Raw genomic sequence first — 23,103 nt, forward strand, 5'->3', positions numbered from 1 at the left:
AAAGATGTTTCAGTCAATTTTTACAATTTGTCATTATGATTAAACGTCAATTTCCAAAAAAAAAAAGAAGGGAAACCATGGAACAGCCCATGTCTCTGCAGATTTAGCAATGCCTTCATTAAATGGCAAAAACCAGTTGGACGGCTTTCGGAATAGTATATAAGGAGACCTAATGTCCTGTGTCACACCAGGAGAGGGAGACAGAGGAGGACAGAGGATAAGGAGGAGGACAAGGAGAAGTACAAAAGGAGGAGGACAAGGAGGAGGACAAGGAGGAGGACAAGGAGAAGTACAGAAAGAGGACACGGAGGAGGACAGAAGGAGGACAGAAGGAGTAGGACATAAGGAGACAAGAAGGAGGACAGAAGGAGAAGGACAGAGGACAAGGAGGAGGACATAAGGAGACAAGGAGGAGGACATAAGGAGACAAGGAGGTCAGATGACAGAGGACCATAACAACCAAAGAAGCATCATGCAGAAGATTTTACTGCTTATGATGATGTTTCACTTAGGTAAGTACCAGACAACCAACAACAGGTTTACTTTAAAACACTTTTCCTTTTAAGAAAAATGTATTGCAAAATACAGAAGTCACCCCTGAACTAAAGTGTCACAGTTGTCATCGGAAAAAAGAACAGAGGTGAAATCATCCAATGGGGACACTGGATCTGGTGGCAAATAAAAGGAAATTTCCCCTCACTTTGTGAGGTTTTTTCTCATTCTTGTTGAGTTCCCAGGAAAGGATGTAAAGAGGCAGAGGCATTGCTAGGGGGTGCGGGGGGTGACACCATCCCGACGACATTGAGGATTGTCCACCGAGTCCACCGCCGGCCGCGACAGGCATAATAGAAACAGGTGGGGGGTGTCCACTGTGCCACCAGTGAGAAGAATGGCAGTGCCGACTGACTGTGTGCGATGCATGTACAGAATGTGCAGGAAACAGCTGATGAGGGATAAAGAGACGGGGAAAGGTGAGGGGGGGGGGGAGTCTCTCATCTCTGTCACCCCCCTTCTGTCTCACCCCCACCCCCTCCCTCTCTGTCTCACCCCCTCCCTCTCTGTCACCCCCCTCCTTCTCTGTCACCCCCCTCCTTCTCTGTCACCCCCCTCCTTCTCTGTCACCCCCCCTTCTGTCACACCACTTCCCTCTCTGTCTCACCCCCTTCCTCTGTCACCCCCCTCTCTGTCTCACCCCCCACCCCCCTCACTGTCACACCCCCACCCCCTCCATCTCTGTCTCACCCCCACCCCCCTCTCTGTCACACTCCCACCCCCTTTCTATCTGTCTCACCCCCCACCCCCTCCATCTCTGTCTCACACCCCCACCCCCTCCCTTTCTGTCACACCCCCCCATCTCTGTCACACCCCCCCCATCTCTGTCACCCCCCCCCCCATCTCTGTCTCACAGTGGAATCTCTGTAACAGCATAATAGCCGGATAAATAATGGATTTAAACCCATTTACTACTAAATAAAAAGTTTGGGTTATACATACTCTTAAAAAAAATATATATATACACACATACGCTTATTTGTATTTCTTTGCATTTTAAAATGAGAACTTGATGTAATTTTCCCTTTTGATCCATATTTGATCATTTATAAAAAATGTAAAAGCGTTGCAAATTTTCTTTTATTTCCCGTCCTGTATAATATGTCTACATAAACAGCCACAAACCAGCCTCCCTATTTATAAGGATGTATATATAATGAATGAGTGACTTGTAGAGCACTACTCATGCAAACTGAATCGCCTCTAGGCGCTTTTTGCAGCCAGTCTCTTCCTGGCTGGTGCGGTCACTTACCCCGTAGGATCTTGACACGCCTGGGACACACAGTCGTACATACATATATATACTGGGCCAATTTGGACAGGATATAATTAACCTACCAGCATGTCTTTGGGGTGTAGGAGGAAGCCGGAGTACCCGGAGGAAACCCACGCAGACACAGGGAGAGCATGCAAACTCCAGGCAGATGGTTTCGCGGTCGGGATTTGAACCAGCGACCCTTTTTGCTGCTAGGTGAAAGTGCTAACCACTGTGCTGCCCCATATATACATGAAATTGGCTTTATTTATATTGATGCACATAAAAATACAATTATATATATATATACTGTATATACAGTACTTTAAGGTCAATATCCACAATAAAAAAGAAAAAAATTGCAGCCTCACTGTGCCCATCAAATGCAACCACTGTGCCATCAATTATCACCACTGTGCAATGCCATAAAATGTAGTCACTGTGCCATCAATTATCACCACTGTGCCATGCCATCAAACACAATCACTGTTCCATGCCATCAAACGCAGCCACTGTGCCATGCCATCAAACGCAGCCACTGTGCCATGCCATCAAACACAGCCACTGTGCCATCAATTGTCACCACTGTGCCATGCCATCAAACGCAGCCACTGTGCCATGCCATCAAACGCAGCCACTGTGCCATGCCATCAAACACAGCCACTGTGCCATCAATTGTCACCACTGTGCCATGCCATCAAACGCAGCCACTGTGCCCCTCAATTGTCGCCACTGTGCCAATTGTCACCACTGTGCCCTTTAATTGTCACCACTGTGCCCATTGTTGCCACTGTGCATGTCACTGTGCCCTTTAATTGTTGCCACTGTGCCCATTGTCACCACTGTGCCCATTGTCACCACTGTGCCCTTTGTCACCACTGTGCCCATTGATGCCACTGTGCCCTTCGATGCCACTGTGCCCTTTGTCGCCACTGTGCCCATTGATGCCACTGTGCCCTTTATCTCCTCTGTGTCCATTGTCGCCGCCGTGCCCTGCAAAATGCACTTACCTTACTCCTTCCACGTCCCTCGATGTCTTCTCCCTCCTTGGTGACGCTTCAGCCAATCAGGTTATCGATAACCTGAACCTGATTGGCTGAGACGGCCGTCAGTCTTATCCAAGGAACGCACCCCCCGTACGTTCCAAGGATAAGACATCCGGGAGCCGAGAGCTGTATTCGAAAAGCCTATCAGAGCCGCTGGCTCTGATAGGCACTTCCGCACAGCCAAGCAGCTGCCGTTATTCAGGTGGCCGGAGCTCAAGTTCCAGCCATCTCTGAATAGACCAGCGGCAGCTGGCAACAATAACATACATTCATGCAATGCATGAATGTATGTTATTAGACTTAGTGGCGGGCGAGAGCCAGAGGGGGCGGCGCTCCAGCGCCCTCTATGGACGAACCGCCACTGCTGTATATACAGGCTGATTTTTCTGTTGTGGGTTTAGTAACACTTTTTTACTTTTTTACGCTGTTTGCTGGCCCTTTATGGATGCTGATTAGTGGTTGTTTATGTATACATGTATGGTCTTTGAGTTGTGTATGCAGTAATTATTAAAGAAATTTAGTCTTGTGGGTTCCCATGTTGTATATATAAAACTTTATAATATAATACGTTGAGTTTTCACATAATTAAATACATAGGAAGAATTCAGTATGCATACAACTAACACGTTCTACCTGTTTTCCATAATCTTACAGGCTGCGGGCAACTAATGCGCATTGTCGGGGGTGATGATGCTGCGAAGGGGGAGTGGCCCTGGCAGGTCATCCTACAGAAGGACGGATTTCCATTATGCGGGGGGTCCCTGGTTGCCGACTCTTGGGTGCTGACTGCGGCTCACTGCTTTGACAAGTAAGTTCAAGGACTGCGGTGGAAATTTGTTAAGGAGGGACCAAAATGGGCAGCTATATGTAATCTCACCCTATTTAAAGGGAACCTGTCAGAGCTTTAAGAAATTCCTAATGGCAGCTTCTTGTAAAAGAAGAGGTATTATACTGCCCCCTCTGGTGGTCTGTGTCTTCAACTTTCCAACCGTCCCAGCCTTTGTATGACTCCAGGTTCCAGCACTGCTTTTTACCAATTTCATCGCGACTTGCATAGACTTCTTATAACCACTTTACAACCGGGCCTATTTTGGCACTTCTCTCCTTCATGTAAAAATCACAAGATGCCAGATGAAGGGTCAGGTGCCAGATGGAGGGTCAGGTGCCAGATGGAGGGCCAGGTGCCAGATGGAGGATCAGGTGCCAGATGGAGGGTCAGATGCCAGATGAAGGGTCAGGTGCCAGATGGAGGGTCAGGTGCCAGATGGAGGGTTAGGTGCCAGATGGAGGATCAGGTGCCAGATGGAAGGTGAGGTGCCAGATGGAGGGTGAGGTGCCAGATGGAGGATCAGGTGCCAGATGGAGGGTGAGGTGCCAGATGGAGGATTAGGTGCCAGATGAAGGGTCAGGTTCCAGATGAAGGGTCAGGTGGCAGATGGAGGATCAGGTGCCAGATGGAGGGTCAGGTGCCAGATGGAGTGTCAGGTGCCAGATGAAGGGTCAGGTGCCAGATGAAGGGTCAGGTGCCAGATGGAGAGTCAGGTGCCAGATGGAGGATCAGGTGCCAGATGGATGATCAGGTGCCAGATGAAGGGTCAGGTGCCAGATGAAGGGTCAGGTGCCAGATGGAGAGTCAGGTGCCAGATGGAGGGTCAGGTGCCAGATGGAGGATCAGGTGCCAGATGAAGGGTCAGGTGCCAAATGAAGGGTCATGTGCCAGATGGAGAGTCAGGTGCCAGATGAAGGGTCAGGTGCCAGATAGAGGGTCAGGTGTCAGATGAAGGGTCAGGTGTCAGATGAAGGGTCATGTGCCAGATGGAGAGTCAGGTGCTTCAAACCAAAGCTCTGGTGGTGGATGGCGATGTGACCATGGAAGGAAGAGGAGTCGAGGGTATTACACTATACCGCGCTGAGCCAATCATGGCAAGCGATGTATTCTAATAATGAATACAAAGCCTGCTCAGATTGGCTTTGAGATTCAGAGAGGCGCAGGCTGATGATATTACGACCTTTGCCAATCCAAGCAGGCTTTGTATTCATTAATTGAATACATTGCTCGCTGTGATTGGCAGAGGTTGGAACATCATCAACTCGCGCCTCTCTGACTCTCAAAGCCAATCCGAGCAGTCCTTGTATTCATTAATAGAATACATTGCTCGCCGTGATTGGCTCAGAGGACATTAATGCACATCCAGCGGGCTGATATCCATATACTGGCGTATAAGATGACCCCCGATTTTTGGGGGATTTTTTTAAGTATAAAAGGTGATGAGTTGGTCTATTAAAACAGCCTTTCCCAACCTTTTTAAGGTGGAGGAACCCCTGAAATAGTATTCTGGTCTCAGGAGAACCCCTGCTAATTATTACGTTACCTACTTTATCTCAATAAATGGTAATGTGATGGTCAAGTAGAAGAATGCTCCTTACATTTGTGGTCAGTGGGAATAATCCTCCTCTTTGAGATACATAAAACAGTGGTTTCAGTGGCAACTAAGAGGCAGGAATTGCCTATTGCTCAAGGAACCCCTAGCAACGTCTAAAGGAACCTCAGGGTTCAAAGAAACTTTGGTTGAGAAAGGCCATATTTAAAAGATAATGAACGGGAACCATTAGTTCAATTTTTAGGCAGCAGGAAAAAAAACACATTTGTAGGAACATTACTTTTATTAGATTTATGTGTAATCAATCTTAATCCCCAAAAAGTTTTGTCTCTTCACCCAAATTTCTTTTTATGACAATTTCTGACTGTTGCTCCTTCCCTCAGGCCTGTGAACCCCTCAGATTTTACCATCTACCTTGGAGCGCACAAGCTCACGGACCTCCAGGACCCCAATATAGTGTCCAGAAGAGTAAAACAAATCATCATACACCCCAAATACTCTCCGCTGGGATCCGGCGCAGACATCACACTGATGGAACTGGAGCAACCTGTCAACTTCACCACGTTCATCCTTCCTGCGTCCCTCCCATCAACAAACATCGATCTGCCAGAGGGAACCCTCTGCTGGGCAACCGGCTGGGGTCACATTTCTGAAAAAGGTGAGGGCCAGCTAGGTGGAAAATGAAACCTTTTGTATGAATAGAACATCAATATCATTATATCATCATTGAATAAATAAAAAATGTATTCTCACTTTCATCCATAGAACCCCTCCCCAACCCGAAGACCCTACAAGAAGTTCAGCTAGCTCTGATTGACAACCAACACTGCCAAGCCATGTACAGCATTGGGCTGCCCCCCGGGACCAAAGTGATCAAGGAAGACATGATGTGCGCTGGATTCGAACAGGGCAATAAAGACTCGTGCCAGGTATGTGGCAACCAATATTCAAGTATCTATGAAATATTTAGGTCAGTGCCTCAAAAAGTAGACGTATATGGGGGCTGCACCTCAAAAAGTAGACGTATATGGGGGCTGCACCTCAAAAAGTAGACGGATATATGGGGGCTGCACCTCAAAAAGTAGACGTATATGGGGGCTGCACCTCAAAAAGTAGACGTATATGGGGGCTGCACCTCAAAAAGTAGACATATATATGGGGGCTGCACCTCAAAAAGTAGATGTATATGGGGGCTGCACCTCAAAAAGTAGACGTATATATGGGGGCTGCACCTCAAAAAGTAGACGTATATGGGGGCTGCACCTCAAAAAGTAGATGTATATATGGGGGCTGCACCTCAAAAAGTAGTCGTATACGGGGGCTGCCATTGCTGGCCTTCTTTTGAAAATGCTGTTTGGTGACCATATCTGGCCTCAGCACTTTTGAGTCGCATGGAAAAAGTATACTGTATGAGAGATTTAGAAGTTATTGGAATTCCCAATTTCTTTACTTTTATTACAATTTTGCCTCATCTGTGCCAATCAGTACCCCCTGTCAGTGCCACCTGCCATTGCCACCTTCCAGTGCCCACCAGTGCCACCTATAAATGCCCACAAGTGCCACCTATCAATGCCCACCAGTGGTGTAAATCAGTACCTCATCAGTGCCACCTATCACTGTAACCTACCAGTGCCGATCAGTGCCCATTATTGCCACCCATTAGTGCCCATCACTGCCACCTATCAGTGCCCATCACTGGCAGCTGTCAGTGCCACCTATCAGTGTCACTTCTCATTGCCCATCACTGCCACCTATCAGTGCCCATCACTTCCAGCTGTCAGTGCTGAAAATGGGTCTGGACAGGAGGGGGGTTTAAGTGCCCGGTAAGCAAGTGGTTAAACCAGTGGATTGGCATTAAAGAGTTTGTAGTCAACCACTAGAGGTCTCTTCGATTCAATATTCTCTGTTTCTTCCTTGGTGACTGCTCTGATAAGACATCAACCACTCATGGGGTGTATTGTTTTTATTGGGCCAGATTCAGAAAGAATGGCTTTAGTTTAGGCGGGCGTAGCGCATCTCATATACGCTACGCCGACGTAACTTAGAGAGGTGAGTACTGTATTCACAAAGAACTTGCGCCCTAAGTTACGGCGGCGTAGCGTAAATGGGCTGCCGTAAGCCCGCGTAATTTAAAGTAGGCTGGTAGGGGGCGTGTTGTATGGAAATGAATCGTGACCCCACGTAAATGACGCGCCTAACCAACGGCGCATGCGCGCGCATGCTCAGTATCACGTCGAATTTTCTCCCTAAGTTACGCCGGCTCAATGCTTAGTCGACGTGAACGTAACCTACGCCCATTCCCATTCACGTACGACTTACGCAAACGACGTAAAATACGACGCTGTTCCGACATTTTCGACGTCCATACCCAACATGACTTACCCCTGCTTTATGAGGGGTAAAGTTACGCCGGACCGACGCCTTACATAAATAAATCCGACGGGCGCAAGTACGTTTCTGAATCGGCGTATCTACCTCATTTGCATATTCAACACGGAAATATACGGAAGCGCCACCTAGCGGCCAGCGTAAATATGCACCCAAGATACGACGGCGTAGGAGACTTACGTCAGTCGTATCTTGGCCGAATTCAAGTGCAACTGATTCTAAGAATCAGTCGCATAGATACGACGGCGCTCATTTGGACATACGACGGCGAATCTGGAGATACGCCGTCGTATGTCCTTTCTGAATCCGGGCCATTGTGTTTTTAACGACTTTCATCATGAAAGGGAGCTATAAATAAAAAATATAGTTTTGCACATACTGTAACTGATCGTGATCTGGTGGCCGTGTGAGGTCAGAAGTTATCCAAGACCAATTACACAACATGTCTAAGGTGGAAAATCATTCAGGGGAGGGTTAGGCCAATAACATGTTTACACACTTTTTTAAAATTGCTTCTTTTTATTCAATTTTTTTTCTAGGGAGACTCGGGTGGCCCGCTGGTGTGCAGTGCAAATGGGGAGAGGCTGCAATTTGGTATTGTCAGTTGGGGTTTTGGCTGTGCAGAGCCGAATCATCCGGGTGTCTACACAAGGGTTCAGTATTACAAGTCCTGGATCCAGCAATACATCCCGACCGTTACATTCAGTGAAGGAGGAGCTCCGTCACATGCCGATAGAATCTTTACCAAAAGAAGGTTCCTTCGGAGTAGTGGAGACTTGAAGATGACTTCAGAGGAACAAACGATGAGCGGGGCTTCCAGAACTTATGTCTGGTCCATAGGAAAGGTTATGTTTGTCCTCTTGTGCCTGGTGATGTTTTAATACTTAACTCAGCTTCTCCATCAGAGGGGCGGCCAACCCTCAATGAAGGTTTCCATTAGATATAGTGCAAGATTTTTACCTCAATCCACTTATTGGGTCCACAACCTGACTGTTCCCCTCTTTTCTTCAAAGCGTGTTTTGTCTCAACAAACCTTCACTTCCTGCCTTCTTCAAAGGGGTTCTTCAATGAGTCGCCTGCTAGGGCTCACTTCCTTCCTGCCTTCTTCAAAGGGGTCCTTCAATGAGTCGCCTGCTAGGGCTCACTTCCTTCCTGCCTTCTTCAAAGGGGTTCTTCAATGAGTCGCCTGCTAGGGCTCATTTCCTTCCTGCCTTCTTCAAAGGGGTCCTTCAATGAGTCGCCTGCTAGAGCTCATTTCCTTCCTGCCTTCTTCACAGGGGTCCTTCAATGAGTCGCCTGCTAGGGCTCACTTCCTTCCTGCCTTCTTCACAGGGGTCCTTCAATGAGTCGCCTGCTAGGGCTCACTTCCTTCCTGCCTTCTTCAAAGGGGTTCTTCAATGAGTCGCCTGCTAGGGCTCACTTCCTTCCTGCCTTCTTCAAAGAAGTCCTTCAATGAGTCACCTGCTAGGGCTCACTTCCTTCCTGCCTTCTTCAAAGAAGTCCTTCAATGAGTCACCTGCTAGGGCTCATTTCCTTCCTGCCTTCTTCAAAGGGGTCCTTCAATGAGTCGCCTGCTAGGGCTCACTTCCTTCCTGCCTTCTTCAAAGGGGTTCTTCAATGAGTCGCCTGCTAGGGCTCACTTCCTTCCTGCCTTCTTCAAAGGGGTCCTTCAATGAGTCGCCTGCTAGGGCTCACTTCCTTCCTGCCTTCTTCAAAGGGGTCCTTCAATGAGTCGCCTGCTAGGGCTCACTTCCTTCCTGCCTTCTTCAAAGGGGTCCTTCAATGAGTCGCCTGCTTCCGTCAGTGGGGGTCACTTCCTTCCTGCCATGTCTACTATGTGTCCTTCCGCAGAGCTCACATCCACAGCCACTAATACTAATACGAGTCCTGACCTCAATCCGATAGAACACCTTTGGGACGAATTAGAGTGGAGACTCCGAGCCAGGCCTTTGAGGACATTTTAAGACATTTTCCCAGTTTAAGAGTGTCCAATTGGCAATATTTATAACTTATTTATTTTAAAGGGGTTTTCCTCGTTGTTCCTTTCTGGGGTCTCTCCTCCTTTTACTACAGGTGATCATAGATTTGTCTTTGATATATTCTAGAGATATTTTAGATGTTATGATTTTTGTGTAATTTGTGTTTTTCATAATTATATAAAAGTACTTGTTTACTTTATAGTGATGAAAATGCAAATAAATATATAAAAAAAAAAACATTAAAAACACAAAACGTTTACAGCTTATGTGTCTTCTTCCAGCTCCTTGGGAAAGGGACAGTAAAGGATTTACTTGAAACAACACGTTTTATTTTAAAATAAAATAGTTTATTTAACAAGTTCATAAAAAAATAATATTTGATTAAGAAAAAAAATAAAATGCTGGCAGGCTCTCTGAATAGTTATTATTTTTCGAACAGTTAGTGAGTTTAAAGAAGAATTCCAGGTACAGTGGAACCTCGGATTGCGAGTAACGCGTTTCACAATACAAGCATTGTGTATTTCTAAGAATCCTGACTCGGTTTGTGAGTGTTGTCTCACAATACGAGGATTCAGGCCAAAGTGGTGTGCAGTACCACGTTTATCCTGAGGTGGGGGGGGGGGCGCCGGAGCCGAGCAGAGCCGATGGGGCACTATTCCTCCCACTGACTTCAACGATGGGACACTATTCCTCCCACTGACACCAATGATGGAGCACTATTTCTCCCACTGACTTTAACGATGGGGCACTATTCCTCCCACTGACTTCAACGATGGGCCCCATGCCACTAGGGGGCCCCCTCAGGGTTGCCAGCCTCAGTAAAACCAGGGACAGCATGTAAAAATCTGTGTTTTTAAAAAAAATCCCAAGATTATAGCTGCCTCGCCTCTCCAGTACCTTTTCAGTGTGTATGTATTCTGTGTGTGTATACTGTGCATACTGTGTATGTGTATATTGTGTGTCTGTGTGTATACTGTGTATGTATAATGTATGTGTGTGTGTGTATATTGTGTGGCCCCAGAATCTATTGCCTGGGGACCCCATAATCTCCTATTGCCCGGGGTCCCCACAATCTCCTATTGCCCGGGGTCCCCATAATCTCCTATTGCCCGGGGTCCCCACAATCTCCTATTGCCAGGGGGCCTCATAATCTCCTATTGCCTGGGGGCCCCATAATCTCCTATTGCCCGGGGGTCCCCATAATCTCCTATTGCCCGTGGACCCCATAATCTCCTATTGCCTGGGGGCCCCATAATCTCCTATTGACCGGGGGTCCCCATAATGTCCTATTGCCTAGGGGGCCCTTAATCTCCTATTGCCTGGGGGCCTCATAATCTCCTATTGCCTGGGTTCCCCATAATCTCCTATTGCCTGGGGTCCCCATAATCTCCTATTGCCTGGGAGCCCCATAATCTCCTATTGCCTGGGGTCCCCATAATCTCCTATTGCCCGGGGGCCCCATAATCCCCTATTGCCTGGGGGCCCCATAATCTCCTATTGCCTGGGGGCCCCATAATCTCCTATTGCCTGGGGTCCCCATAATCTCCTATTGCCCGGGAGCCCCATAATCTCCTATTGCCTGGGAGCCCCATAATCTCCTATTGCCTGGGGGGCCCCATTATCTCCTATTGCCCGGGGTCCCCATAATCTCCTATTGCCCGGGGCTCCCCATAATGTCCTATTGCCCGGGGGTCCCCATAATTTCCATTTCCCCTGGGCCCCATAATCTCCTATTGCCCGGGGGCCCCATGAGTTGTCAGTCCGCCCCTGGTTATAACCCAACCATACTTTATTTCCAAAAAGCTTTGCCTTATTACTACTTTAATGAATTTCTTCCAGGTCCCAGTTGTCATATTGTGGAATTAATTTAGCAGTATTATCACAGTGAGGATAAATGAGTAGGTGCTGGGCAGAAGAGCTGACACTCCATTCTCCGCAATCCAAGCCTCATAGAGAGGCACATAGGTGTAGACGCCTGGCCGGTATGACGCGGCACATCCGCTGCCCCAGCTGACAATTCCCGCCTGGTACCAGGTCCCAGAGACTTTACACACCAGAGGTCCTCCAGAGTCACCCTGCAAGATACAGATTAATATGCAATTAAACAATGTAGTATTGACCGCCAGGTATGAAAATTACCGATGTGTGGGCCGATAGGAGTACCGTATATACTCGAGTATAAGCCGAGTTTTTCAGCACATTTTTTTGTGCTGAAAATGCCCCCCTCGGCTTATACTTGTGTCACCTTTTTGCGCCTGATCTCCCAGACTTTGGGGACTCGGTACCGGCCGGCCGTAGCTCCCCTGGACCCCAAACTTGGCACACACATAGCCCCCCTCTATAAGTGTGAAAAGTTTGTTGTACGGGAGACCCAAAGCCGGGGAGCACCGATGTTTCAAAGTCGGGCACCCCTTCCATAGACACCTATGTTAAACGGTAATTTTCTACGGTAACTTTGGGGACCTGGTGCCCGGCCGGCCGTAGGTCCCCTGGACCCGAAACCTGGCACACATGCAGCCCCAGTTCTCCTCTACAAGTTTGCTGTCCGGGGGACCTACGGCCGGGGAGCACAGATTTTTCAAAGCCAGGCACCCCTTCCATAGACTCCCATGTTAAACATAAGTCTAGTCATGGGCACAGTGAGGAATAGGCACAGTGAGGAATGGGCACAGTGAGGCATGGGCACAGTGAGGCATGGGCACAGTGAGGCATGCACATGGACACAGTGAGGCATGCACATGGACACAGTGAGGCATGCACATGGGCACAGTGAGGGATGCAAATAGACACCCTAGGCTTATACTCGAGTCAATAAGTTTTCTCATTTTTTTGTGGTAAAATTAGGTGCCTCGGCTTATATTCGGGTCGGCTTATACTCGAGTATATACGGTAAATGTTGGTTCTGGTTTATATACCGTAAACAGATGAAAATATAGTGTAGGTGGACCTTGTTCTCATCCTAGGCAGCTACCTCTCTGATGGCGACTATTGAAGCGTTTGCCAGATGGAAAATTCTTGAATGTGTCAGAGAAGAGACTAGTAGAAAAGTTAATTTCACGTAAAGAACTTTTTAAAATATTTAAAAGAGAAGTATCGGTTATATTTTTATTCATACTTACCTCGGTGGATGGAGCATCAGACCGATGCTCCTCCTGTCCCCCACTGTCTCTGCACTGAGAACCGAGCCACCGAACATTGTCGATGGCTCGGTTCTCACTCCTCCCCGAGAGGAAAGCTGCTGACGGTCTCTGTCTGAAGCTTAGGGAGGGAGAATTCAAACGACCAGTCTGAATATTGAACATGGTCTAACCAATCCCTTGGGAGGTGGGCCCAGATGGTGGCTGGAATGCTGATAAATAGTCTGGAGCCCTGAAGATGGCTTAGCTGTGCCTACGGCATAGCTTTGTTTACGATGCTTCAGTTTATGAATGAATGGGAATCTCTGTACAGAGCTATTCCTGTTCATTCATTCTGTGCTGTTGAGGCTGCAGAGATGGAGATTGAGATGTCCTCAATCTCCTTTCTCTGTCTAAAAAAAAACCTACTGACACCAGTGGCGAAAGTACCGGGGTTGCAAAGGTCGCACTTGCCACCGCTCCCTGATTTTCCACCACTTTGGGGAGACCCCAAGATGAGAGGAAGGGGGCCTTTTGTGGGACTATAATAAATGGTCCCATAATGGGAGTAAAGGGCTCCAGGATCAGTGGGAAGGGCCCTGGCCAGGGGGGGCCCTCATGGTTTCTTGCACTAGGACCTTGAAGTTATGCCTCGGCTAATTGGCCCTCAGCTATGAACTAATAGACTCTTCCAGTTGATGTTTTGGAGGATCCAACATCCCTCTAAATCCCCTTACAAATGTCTGCCAGCAAAAAAACGTTAAAAAAGACAAACCCTAGACTGAACAATGACATACCTCCCAACTTTTCAACTTCAGAATGAGGGACAAATGAGCATACCTCCCAATGAAGTTGTTGAGCGGGGGGGGGGGGGAATTCTGTGGATCGGAGTTGTTGAGAGGGGGGGGCCGCGGATCACAGTTGTTGAGCGGGGGGGGGGTTATAGACAATCGCGGGACCGCGGGACAATCGGGACGGTTGGGAGGTATACAATGAGCCAAAGTGAATGGACTGTAGTTGTGTGTCTGTCTGCCTCTGCACTGCCTTGGGAATGAACCTAATAATCTACAGTGGCCCCTCCATCTGCCAGAAGAAGCACTCCAGTAAGAAGGGGTTTGCGGGACTATGTATATAACCATGCTTAGTTATGTGTATAACATGAAATATAGCTTAAAACGGGACTTTTGAGTATGAAACAGTGTACAAATCATTCCCTTAGGGCAGTGGTTCTCAACCTTCCTAGTGCCGTGACCCCTTGATAAAATTTCCCAGGTTGTGGGGACCCCTAACAATACAATTATTTTCATAGCCTGGGTTGTCAGCACCCAAGACGGGTAATTTGCGCCCCTAACCCATAAACATTTAGAGCTCCCAAGGTTCCTTTCCACTTGTACAATATTAAAACCCCTTTGTGGTGTCTCGTAGCAGAGACACTTTTGCCGAAATCAGGAGATAGGGTCTCCTCCAGCCTCTCCCACTTCACATTCCACACCAGTCAGCTGACTAGTCTCTGCCCCCAAGCCATGCCGTGAACTGAATGGGTGGCTGCAAAGAGGTTGAGTGGGCGGTCGCAGGTTCCAGGAACAGCCCTGGATTCGGTGACCCCTGTCAAATCATCATTTGACCCCCGAGGGGGTCCCGACCCCCGGGTTGAGAACCACTGCCTTAGGGCTTATGACTTTTTAAGTTTGGTTACCCACCTGGCATGAGTCTTTTTGCCCATCGATATACCCAGCACAGATCTGATCAGATGCAATTATGGACTTGCTGTAACTGATTCCTGAATATTCATGGTACCACTGGTCACAGGTGTCTCTGCTAATAAAGGGGGTCATTACTTGCTGGAGGGTCTTTGGGGCTGGAAGGACAACTGCGGAACAAATAAGAAAGACATTAATGTGGTTGCTAGTTCTCAGAACTAACTCAGCGTGGCGATGAGCAATTCTGGAAACCATTTATAGCTTGATACACAATCTACATAAATTTGGAGACCATGATCACCCAACACCGATACATTTTCATCTAGCTGGGAACCAATGGGTAGAAAATTTAAAGACATTATCAGGCTGTCAAAACAAGAGTCATGTCTCCTCCTTTCAGGCAGGGGTAACCCAGATTTGAGTAAGGATAAAAGTAGGAATGCGCTATTCTATTCGATTCTAAAAAAAATCCCATGTAAAGTGCAATAATGCCTGTGCAGAAAATAAACTGTGATTTTGCTCCTGGCGAATATCCAATGTGTAGAGCTTGACTCACTCCAAGGCCCCGTACACACGACCAAACATGTATGCTGAAACTGGTCCGCGGGCCAGTTTCAGCAGACATGTTCGGTCGTGTGTAGGCGCGAGCGGGCCGAATTCCAGCAAACATTTGCCCGCCGGGCCTTTTCCCAGCAGACAAATATTCCTGGACGTGTTTTAAAACCGTTCGCTGGAATCCTGCCCGCTCGGACATGTATGGTCGTCAGTACAGACCTACCGTACATGTCCGAGCGCCCGCCGTCCCTCGCATGCGTCGAATGACTTCGACGCATGCGTGGAAGCCTTTAAATGGCAGGCCCGCCCACGTCGCCGCGTCATCGCCGCGTCGACGACGCGGCCACGCCCCGCGTAGTGTTTACGCGCGGACTTCTGTACGATGGTTAGTACAACCATCGTACAGAAGCCCTCTGGCAGGCATGTACGGTGAAAACGGTCCGATGGACCGCTTTCATCGTACATGTTTGCTCGTGTGTACCGGGCCCAAGACAGCCCTCAAAATTTGCACTCGCCTGCTCGCATTTGGCGAGTACATTTTTGAGCAGTGCGAGTATGGACAGGGCTGTTCTATGTATCCAGTTCCCCTCCCGCCGCGCACACACTCGCAGTGCGAGCTTTGCAAAGTTATGTACCAGCCAGCGCCGCCCCGCTCCACCTTCCACACATTGCCGATTGGCAAAGCCCCTCCCACACTACACAGGCTAGCAGCAAAGCAGAGCTTTGAAAGGAAGTGTTCCAGACAGTCAGAGGCGTACTAAGTGGGGGGGCGGGGCGCCCCGGGTGCCACACACTGGGGGGTGTCAGACCGGCACCCCTCCGTGACTGAAGCGCAGAAGCGGAGACATTGGGCGGCCGCGGGTTTAATCAGCGCAGTGACAGGCAAGTAACACAGACTGACTGTACATACACAGAGCCTGTGTAGCTGCAGTGGCTTTGCAAATGGGGGAGTGTTCGCCGCGCTCGAGTGACACCCGTCAGCTGGCGCACCCGGGACCCAACTATTCCCTCTCTTGTGCCCGCGCTGCGGCTCTGTCTGATCAGTCTCGGCTGTGACCTGTCTCACGCAGCCGAGCAGAGTGAATCCGCCGCCTCCTCCTCCCCCTCCTCCCCCCTCTCCTCCCTGTAGGCTACACGTGCCATGCACCATGTCCCACGGACCTGCGCTGATCATCTGAGCCGAGGCGACAGGTCACGGGCGAGGTACATTATGGGTCTGAAGGGGGGGGTCTGGGTCTGCATTGTAGGTGGGGGGTGTCTGCACTGTAGGGGGGGGTCTCATGTCTGCATTGTGGGGTGTCTGCACTGTAGGTGGGTGTCTGTATGTAGGGGGGCTGCACTGTAGGGGTGTCTGTATTCTGGGGTGTCTGCACCGTAAGGGGGTCTGCACTGTAGGGGGGTCTCAGGTCTGTATTGGCGGGTGTCTGCACTGGGGCAACAGGTGGCGAGTAACTCTTAAGGCCTGGCTAGTAGCTCAGGACTTGAAATTTTGAGGCCTGCTCTAAGCGACGCAGTGCCGAATCGCAAAAAGTGCTCTGGTCAGGAAGGGGGGGAAATTCTTCCAGGGCTGAAGTGGTTAAAATGCTGCACTAGACTGCAAAAAATGAAAGAGCAACTCTTCTACCAGAGTGGAAGAACAGAGGATTGGCCAACAACCCTTTACATCTATATTTATGACCATGACCTCGGGCTCAGACTCACCTCCAGAGGCAACATTGCCCCATCCGGTTACCCAGCATGACATGTTGGGGTAGAAGGTGATGGAGGCTGAGGGCAGACAGATGGGTTGGATGAAGTTGGTGAAGGTGATGGAGTTGGAGAGTCTCAGCAGAGCGATGTCGCCCCCGGAAACAGAAGACTGGTATGTGGAATTAATAAGGATCCTTTGCACCTTGGAGACAACCGCGTTGGAGTTATACTGCGACAGTATGTAGGTCCCGAGAGACACTTGGTAGTCAGCAGCAGACTTTGAGCTGAAAAAGAAATGATGATAATACACAGAAGTCAATAAATGAATTTCTTTTAACAGCTACAGAAGTTTGACATTTTCTGGCAAATGTTAAAGCGTTTCTAAACGTAGGAACTAATAGCTAGATTCCGAGAGACTTAGGCCGGCGTATCAGTAGAGCTGAGCTGTATGCGACGGTCGGAAGGCTGTCAATCAAATAGGAACGCCCAGTCCCGAAGACCATACCCGGAAGCCGCGGAGAACATCTATCTCTAAAACGGTAAGTACTGCATTGATTTTAAAAAAAAACACCGGATTGGGCTTCCCACAATTAGCCTCAATCTAATGTTAAAAAAAGAAATTTGGGTGTACCCCCGCTTTAAGTGGTTAAGGAGATTCACTTTCCTCACTTCCTGTCCCGCTGTCTTAAGAGAAAATCCGTTTGGGATGCTGTTCCAAAACAAAAAATTGGATAAACTGATACATTAATCTAAATAAATAAATAAATAAATTATTTATTCCGGCTCAGCCTACAACCTTGATGAAGGGGGCTGGTGAGCCCCGAAACGTGTTGGGTATTTCTTGTGCCTTTCTGTCCTTGGCATTCTCATCCCATATTCTCTAACAATACAAAACTGGCAGAAGTTCTAATTCTTCCCCCTTTACTCATCTACTTTTTACTATGTTCACAATAACATATTGTACATCTCATGAAAAAAAAGAATAATAAAATCGCAGAATGCTGCAGGTTCCGCAGTGAATGGGTATTGAGCCCTCCCATCATCTCTATGGTGTAAGATGGGAACTTACTACTGAAGGCAGTGAGCGGCAGTGAGAACCGACTTGCTGCTGATCAGGGACCCGCCGCAGACATGGCTGCCCAGATATCGCAGGCTGACCTGCCACGGCCACGCCCCTTCCGCCGCCGCTGTGCCACCGACGATTCGCCCCGACACCGATGGAGATCCGCAGGCCGAGGACTGCCCGGCTGAGCCGCAGAGCTGCCGCAAAACTGTGGAGGAAATCATAATGGGAGTGGTCAAGTCACGCCACGTTGACACAAAATTACAATTTTTACAAATAATTTGGATTTTTTTTTATAATATTTTATCGCTAATTTACTTTCTGTAATTCAGAATAAAAGAAGACGGTAGCTATGGAAATGATGAAATATGGGCCAGATTCACAGAAAAAGTACGCCGGAGTATCTGCTGATACTCCGGCGTACTTTCAAATTTCCCGCGTTGTATCTTTATTTTGAATTCACAAAGATACGACGGCATTTGGCTTCGATCTGACAGGTATACGGCTCCGTACGCCTTCGAATCTTAGGATGCAATACTTCAGCGCCCGCTGGGTGGAGTTCGCATCGTTTTCCGCGTCGGGTATGCAAATTAGCTGTTTATGGCGATCCATGAAGGTACGCGAGTTCGTCGCATTCTCTTACGTCGTCGCTAGTCGGCTTTTCCCGTCGCAAAGTTACGGCTGCTTTTTTTTTTGCGTAAGACGTCCGGGAATATGAAAGTACGTAACGCACGTCGCCGTTCAAAACATTATGTCGGGGCAACGTCATTTCGCGCAAAGCACGGCGGGAAATTTCAAAACGGAGCATGCGCAGTACGTTCAGCGCGGGAACGCGCCTAATTTTAAATGGTACACGCCCCATTTGAATTAGGCGGGCTTGCGCCGGACGGCTTTACGCTACGCCGCCGCAAGTTTACAGGCAAGTGCTTTGTGAATCAAGCACTTGCGCTGAAAACTTGCGGCGGTGTAACGTAAATGGGATACGTTACGCCGCCGGATTTCTACATGAATCTGGCCCTATATTTTTATAATTATAATTTAATGTAATAATTATATAATTACAATTTATAATCATAAATTAAAATATTATACTTTGTTATATAAACACATTATGCAATTATCATTTCTAATAATAAATTGGGATTTATAAATGATACATTTTATATCAACTTTCTCTAATTTAGCTTAACCACTTCAGTACCGGGCACTTTCACCCCCCTTCCTGCCCAGGCCGCTAATTCTCAGCTTTCAGCGCTGTCACACTTTGAATGACAATTACTCAATAATGCAACACTGTACCCATTAGTGTTGCTCACGAATATTCGCATTGCGAATATTCGGCTCGAATATGGCATATTCGAGAAATCGCGCTATATTTCGAATTTCGCGGTGAATATTCGCAATTCCGAATATTCGCATTTTTTCAATTTGATTTTTAAAACAGATCACATCCTATCGACGTCTAAAAGCATTGCTGGTATGATTAGAGACCCTGGGCCGAGTAGCTAAGCTGAGGCGATCCTTTTATGTTGCCGAATATATAAAAAAAAACATTGCGATTTTTCGCTATTGCGAATGCGAAAATGATTGCGAATTTTCGATAACTGTGGTAGGAGAACTCTGATTGTCTCTGATGCAAAAGGGGGGGGGCTTTGTGTATGTTTCTGTTATGAATATTTGTATGTTTGATATTATTTTTTTTTGTAAGAAGGAAAAAATTGCGCATACCTTAAAAAAAGGGGAGAATACAGCAGCAACTCAAAAATGTTATACAACATAATTTAATACAAGACAGAAAATGGAGTCGCTCTACAAGAATAAAAAATATGTCTAGTGACAAGACATGTGGGCAAATTTTAAAATAAGCAAGCGCAAATAACTTGTGAAATACACAGTGAAACAAATATATAAAGAAATATAGTCCCAATAATAGAAAAATAATCTTTCATAAAAATGTCTTTGATATGTGAAGTGAAAAAAAGTCCAAAGCATGCAGCATGAACGTGTTCAATCTTCAAGGTGTTTGATTGACAAACGGCTGTGACAGATGGATAGAGTAAAGAATCACCACCAATGCAAAACACTTTTTATTTTCTATTGTAAAATATCACGAATATTCTGAGCCAATCAGAGTGCTCCTTCTGCATTTGCCGAATATTCGCAATTATTTTGTATTGTAAAATATCAAGAATATTCTGAGCCAATCAGAGTGCTCCTTCTGCATTTGCCGAATATTCGCAATTATTTTGTATTGTAAAATATCAAGAATATTCTGAACCAATCAGAGTGCTCCTTCCGCATTTGCCGAATATTCGCAATTATTTTGTATTGTAAAATATCACGAATATTCTGAGCCAATCAGAGTGCTCCTACAGCATTTGTCGAAATTGCGCAATAAATATCGCATTCGCATGTTGCGATATTTCGATAAAATATCACGAATATTCTGAGCCAATCAGAGCGCTCCTCCAGCATTTCTCGAAATTGCGCAATAAATATCGCATTCGCATGTTGCGATATTTCGATAAAATATCACGAATATTCTGAGCCAATCAGAGTGCTCCTACCGCAGTTATCAAAAAATCGCAATTATTTTCGCATTCGCAATAGCGAAAAATCGCAATCATTTAATTTCGATAAAATATCACGAATATTCGAATTTAGCGAATATATCTCGAATATTCGAATATATATTCGAGATATATCGCGAAATCGAATATGGCATATTCTGCTCAACACTAGTACCCATATGAAAATGTTATCATTTTTTCCAGCCTGCGCCGTCGTATCTTAGGGTGCAATATTTACGCTGGCCGCTAGGTGGCGCGTCCATTGAGGCCGGCGTAGAATATGCTAATAAATAGTTACTCCGATTCACGAACGTACGCTTGCCCGTCGCAGTAAATTTACGCCGTTTCCGTAAGAGATACGCGGCGTAAAGATAAACATGCCCCCTAGGTGGCGTATCCAATGTTAAGTATGGCCGTCGTTCCCGCGTCGCAATTTGAAAACTTTACGTTGTTTGCGTAACTCATCCGTGAATGGGGCTGGACGCCATTTACGTTCACGTCGAAAACCAATGACGTCCTCGCGACGTCATTTAGCGCAATGCACGTCGGGAAATTTTAGGGACAGCGCATGCGCAGTACGTTCGCCTAATTTAAATGATCCACGCCCCCTACCCGGATCATTTGAATTAGGCGGGCTTGCGCCGGGGGATTTACGATACGCCGCCGCAACTTTACAGGCAAATGCTTTGCGAATCAAGCACTTGCCCGTAAAACTTGCGGCGGCGTAACGTAAATGAGATACGTTACGCCGCCGCAGATCTACGAGAATCTGGCCCACTATATTTATTACTAGTTACATGACGCTTAGCAGAGGGCGTGACGTTACACAGAGTCTCAGCCTGAAATGGTTACATAGGGCCAGATCCTCAAAAGGGATACGCCGTCGTATCCCTGTTTCTATCTTTGGAACTGATCCACAGAATCAGTTTTCCATAGTTAGGCAGAAGATCCGACATGTGTAAGGGACTTACACAGCCGGATCTTAGGATGCAGTACCGCATCCGCCGCTGGGGGCATTTTGCGTCGAAATGCCGCTTCGGGTATGCAAATTAGCACTTACGGAGATCCACGAAGCTTTTACGCTTCGTTTTTTCTCCGGAAGTATTAAGTTGCATGTGTAAAATTAGGGCTGCTTTTACAAGGCCTAAACTGTTTACACCTTGTAAAAACAGACCCTTCTGTCCAGCGACGCGTTTTTTTTTTTTGTTTTAAATTTTTTTTTTTTCGCCGTATCTTTTTTTTTTCCCGACGCAACTTTATTGACCCGACGCGATCCACAAAGCTCGGCGTAACGTAATTTTGCGCTATGCACATCGGGAAAATGACGTCACGAGCATGCGCAGTACGGCCGGCGCGGGAGCGCGCCTCATTTAAATGGGAATCGCCCCCATTTGAAGAGGAACGCCTTGCGCCGGCGGAATTTAAGTTACACAGCCGAAAATTTCTAGGTAAGTGCTTTGTGGATCGGGCACTTAGGTAGAAATTTTAAGGCAGTGTAACTTAAATGGGAAATTTTACGTTACGCTGGCTCTTTGTGGATCTGGCCCATACCGCTCATGTTATACTTGAGAGTCTTCATAGAAAAAAAGTCAACTTACCGACCAACACCAGCAGAGCTTCCACAGCCGTCATGATGTCTCAGGTGGCCTTGTGTCGTCCGAGTCTCACCACAAACCCGATCTTTGGCTCCAGACTTCACATTTTATCCAGGGGGGACATGGTGAGGTCGGTGGAGATGCAACCTTCTGAATGGCGCTGAATCCCCCCCCCCCCCCCCAGGAAGATCTGGTGGACTAAGCAAACTAAGACCTACATGAGGAGGCTGAGACCTGCCAGACTTGGCCGGGGAAAGTCCTTAATGTGCGTAATAAATAACCATAACAATACCACACAGAGACGGACATCTACACAGAGAAGTGCGGGACAAAAGTTCCTCGCATAACAGGTTATAACAAGTAGAATTACCTGCCGAGCAACTGATACAACAGAAGAGCGAGAGTGACGCTCACCTGTGAAAAGTTATTTTACGGTCAGTTGGCTGTCTTTATCTGGGTTGGGCTCCAAGGAATTCACCAACGGAGGCGGAGCTCCTTCCACCATCCCATCGTCTCTCTTTTACTGTTTAACCACTTCCTTACTGGGCACATAAACCCCCTTCGTGCCCAGGCGAAATTTCAGCTTCCGGCACTGCGTCGCTTTAACCGACAATTGCGCGGTCGTGCGACGTGGCTCCCAAACAAAATCGGCGTCCTTTTTTCCCCACAAATAGAGCTTTCTTTTGGTGATATTTGATCACCTCTGCGGTTTTTATTTTTTGCGCTATAAACAAAAAAAGAGCGACAATTTAAAAAAATATATATATATTTTTTACTTGTTGCTATAATAATTATCCCAATTTTTATTAAAAAAAAATATTTTTTTTCTCAGTTAAGGCCGATACGTATTTTTCGACGTATTTTTGTAAAAAAAAAAAAAATCGCAATAAGCGGCTGGTTTGCGCAAAAGTTATAGCGCCTACAAAATGGGGAACAGAATTATGATTTTTTTTATTATTATTTTTTTTTTTTACTAGTAATGGCGGCGATCTGCGATTTTTATTGGGACTGCGATATTGCGGCGGACGTATCGGACACTTTTGACACAAATTTGGGACCATTCACATTTATACAGCGATCAGTGCTATAAAAATGCACTAATTACTGTATAAATGTGACTGGCAGGGAAGGGGTTAACACTAGGGGGTGAGGAAGGGGTAAAATGTGTACCCTGCATAGTGTTCTAACTGTGTGGGGGGAGGGGGGTGACTGGG

The 23,103-nt window shown here is 47.1% G+C and overlaps 2 protein-coding genes across 2 annotated transcripts in view; one reads left to right on the forward strand and one right to left on the reverse strand.

Moving 5' to 3' along the window:
- Positions 1–370: 370 nt before the first annotated feature.
- LOC120942958 (serine protease 27-like) lies at positions 371–8,847 on the forward strand. The gene is made up of 5 exons (XM_040355953.1): positions 371–512; positions 3,508–3,661; positions 5,618–5,892; positions 6,000–6,163; positions 8,162–8,847. Exons 1-5 carry the CDS (start codon positions 440–442, stop codon positions 8,501–8,503), a joined length of 1,008 nt encoding a protein of 335 aa, XP_040211887.1. The 5' UTR covers positions 371–439; the 3' UTR covers positions 8,504–8,847.
- A 2,463-nt stretch (positions 8,848–11,310) lies between these two features.
- LOC120942864 (polyserase-2-like) overlaps positions 11,311–23,103 on the reverse strand; it is a 38,455-nt gene continuing 26,662 nt past the window's right edge. The window contains exons 6-9 of the mRNA XM_040355788.1: positions 17,731–17,932; positions 16,674–16,945; positions 14,418–14,587; positions 11,311–11,676 (exon numbers count right to left, since the gene is read on the reverse strand). Of these exons, the coding sequence (XP_040211722.1) occupies positions 11,464–11,676; positions 14,418–14,587; positions 16,674–16,945; positions 17,731–17,932 (857 nt within the window). The 3' untranslated portion in view covers positions 11,311–11,463. The remainder of the gene's footprint in view (positions 11,677–14,417; positions 14,588–16,673; positions 16,946–17,730; positions 17,933–23,103) is intronic.

The sequence above is a fragment of the Rana temporaria genome, chromosome 6 (genome assembly GCF_905171775.1).
Source record: "Rana temporaria chromosome 6, aRanTem1.1, whole genome shotgun sequence".
Taxonomy (NCBI): Eukaryota; Metazoa; Chordata; class Amphibia; order Anura; family Ranidae; genus Rana; species Rana temporaria.

Excerpts from the sequence above, each read along its gene's own strand:
- LOC120942958 (XM_040355953.1), top strand. The coding sequence starts at position 440 with ATGACAGAGGACCATAACAACCAAAGAAGCATCATGCAGAAGATTTTA. Across the intron at positions 3,662-5,617 it reads GCGGCTCACTGCTTTGACAA|GCCTGTGAACCCCTCAGATT; the intron begins GTAAGTTCAAGG and ends TCCTTCCCTCAG. Across the intron at positions 5,893-5,999 it reads GGGTCACATTTCTGAAAAAG|AACCCCTCCCCAACCCGAAG; the intron begins GTGAGGGCCAGC and ends TTTCATCCATAG.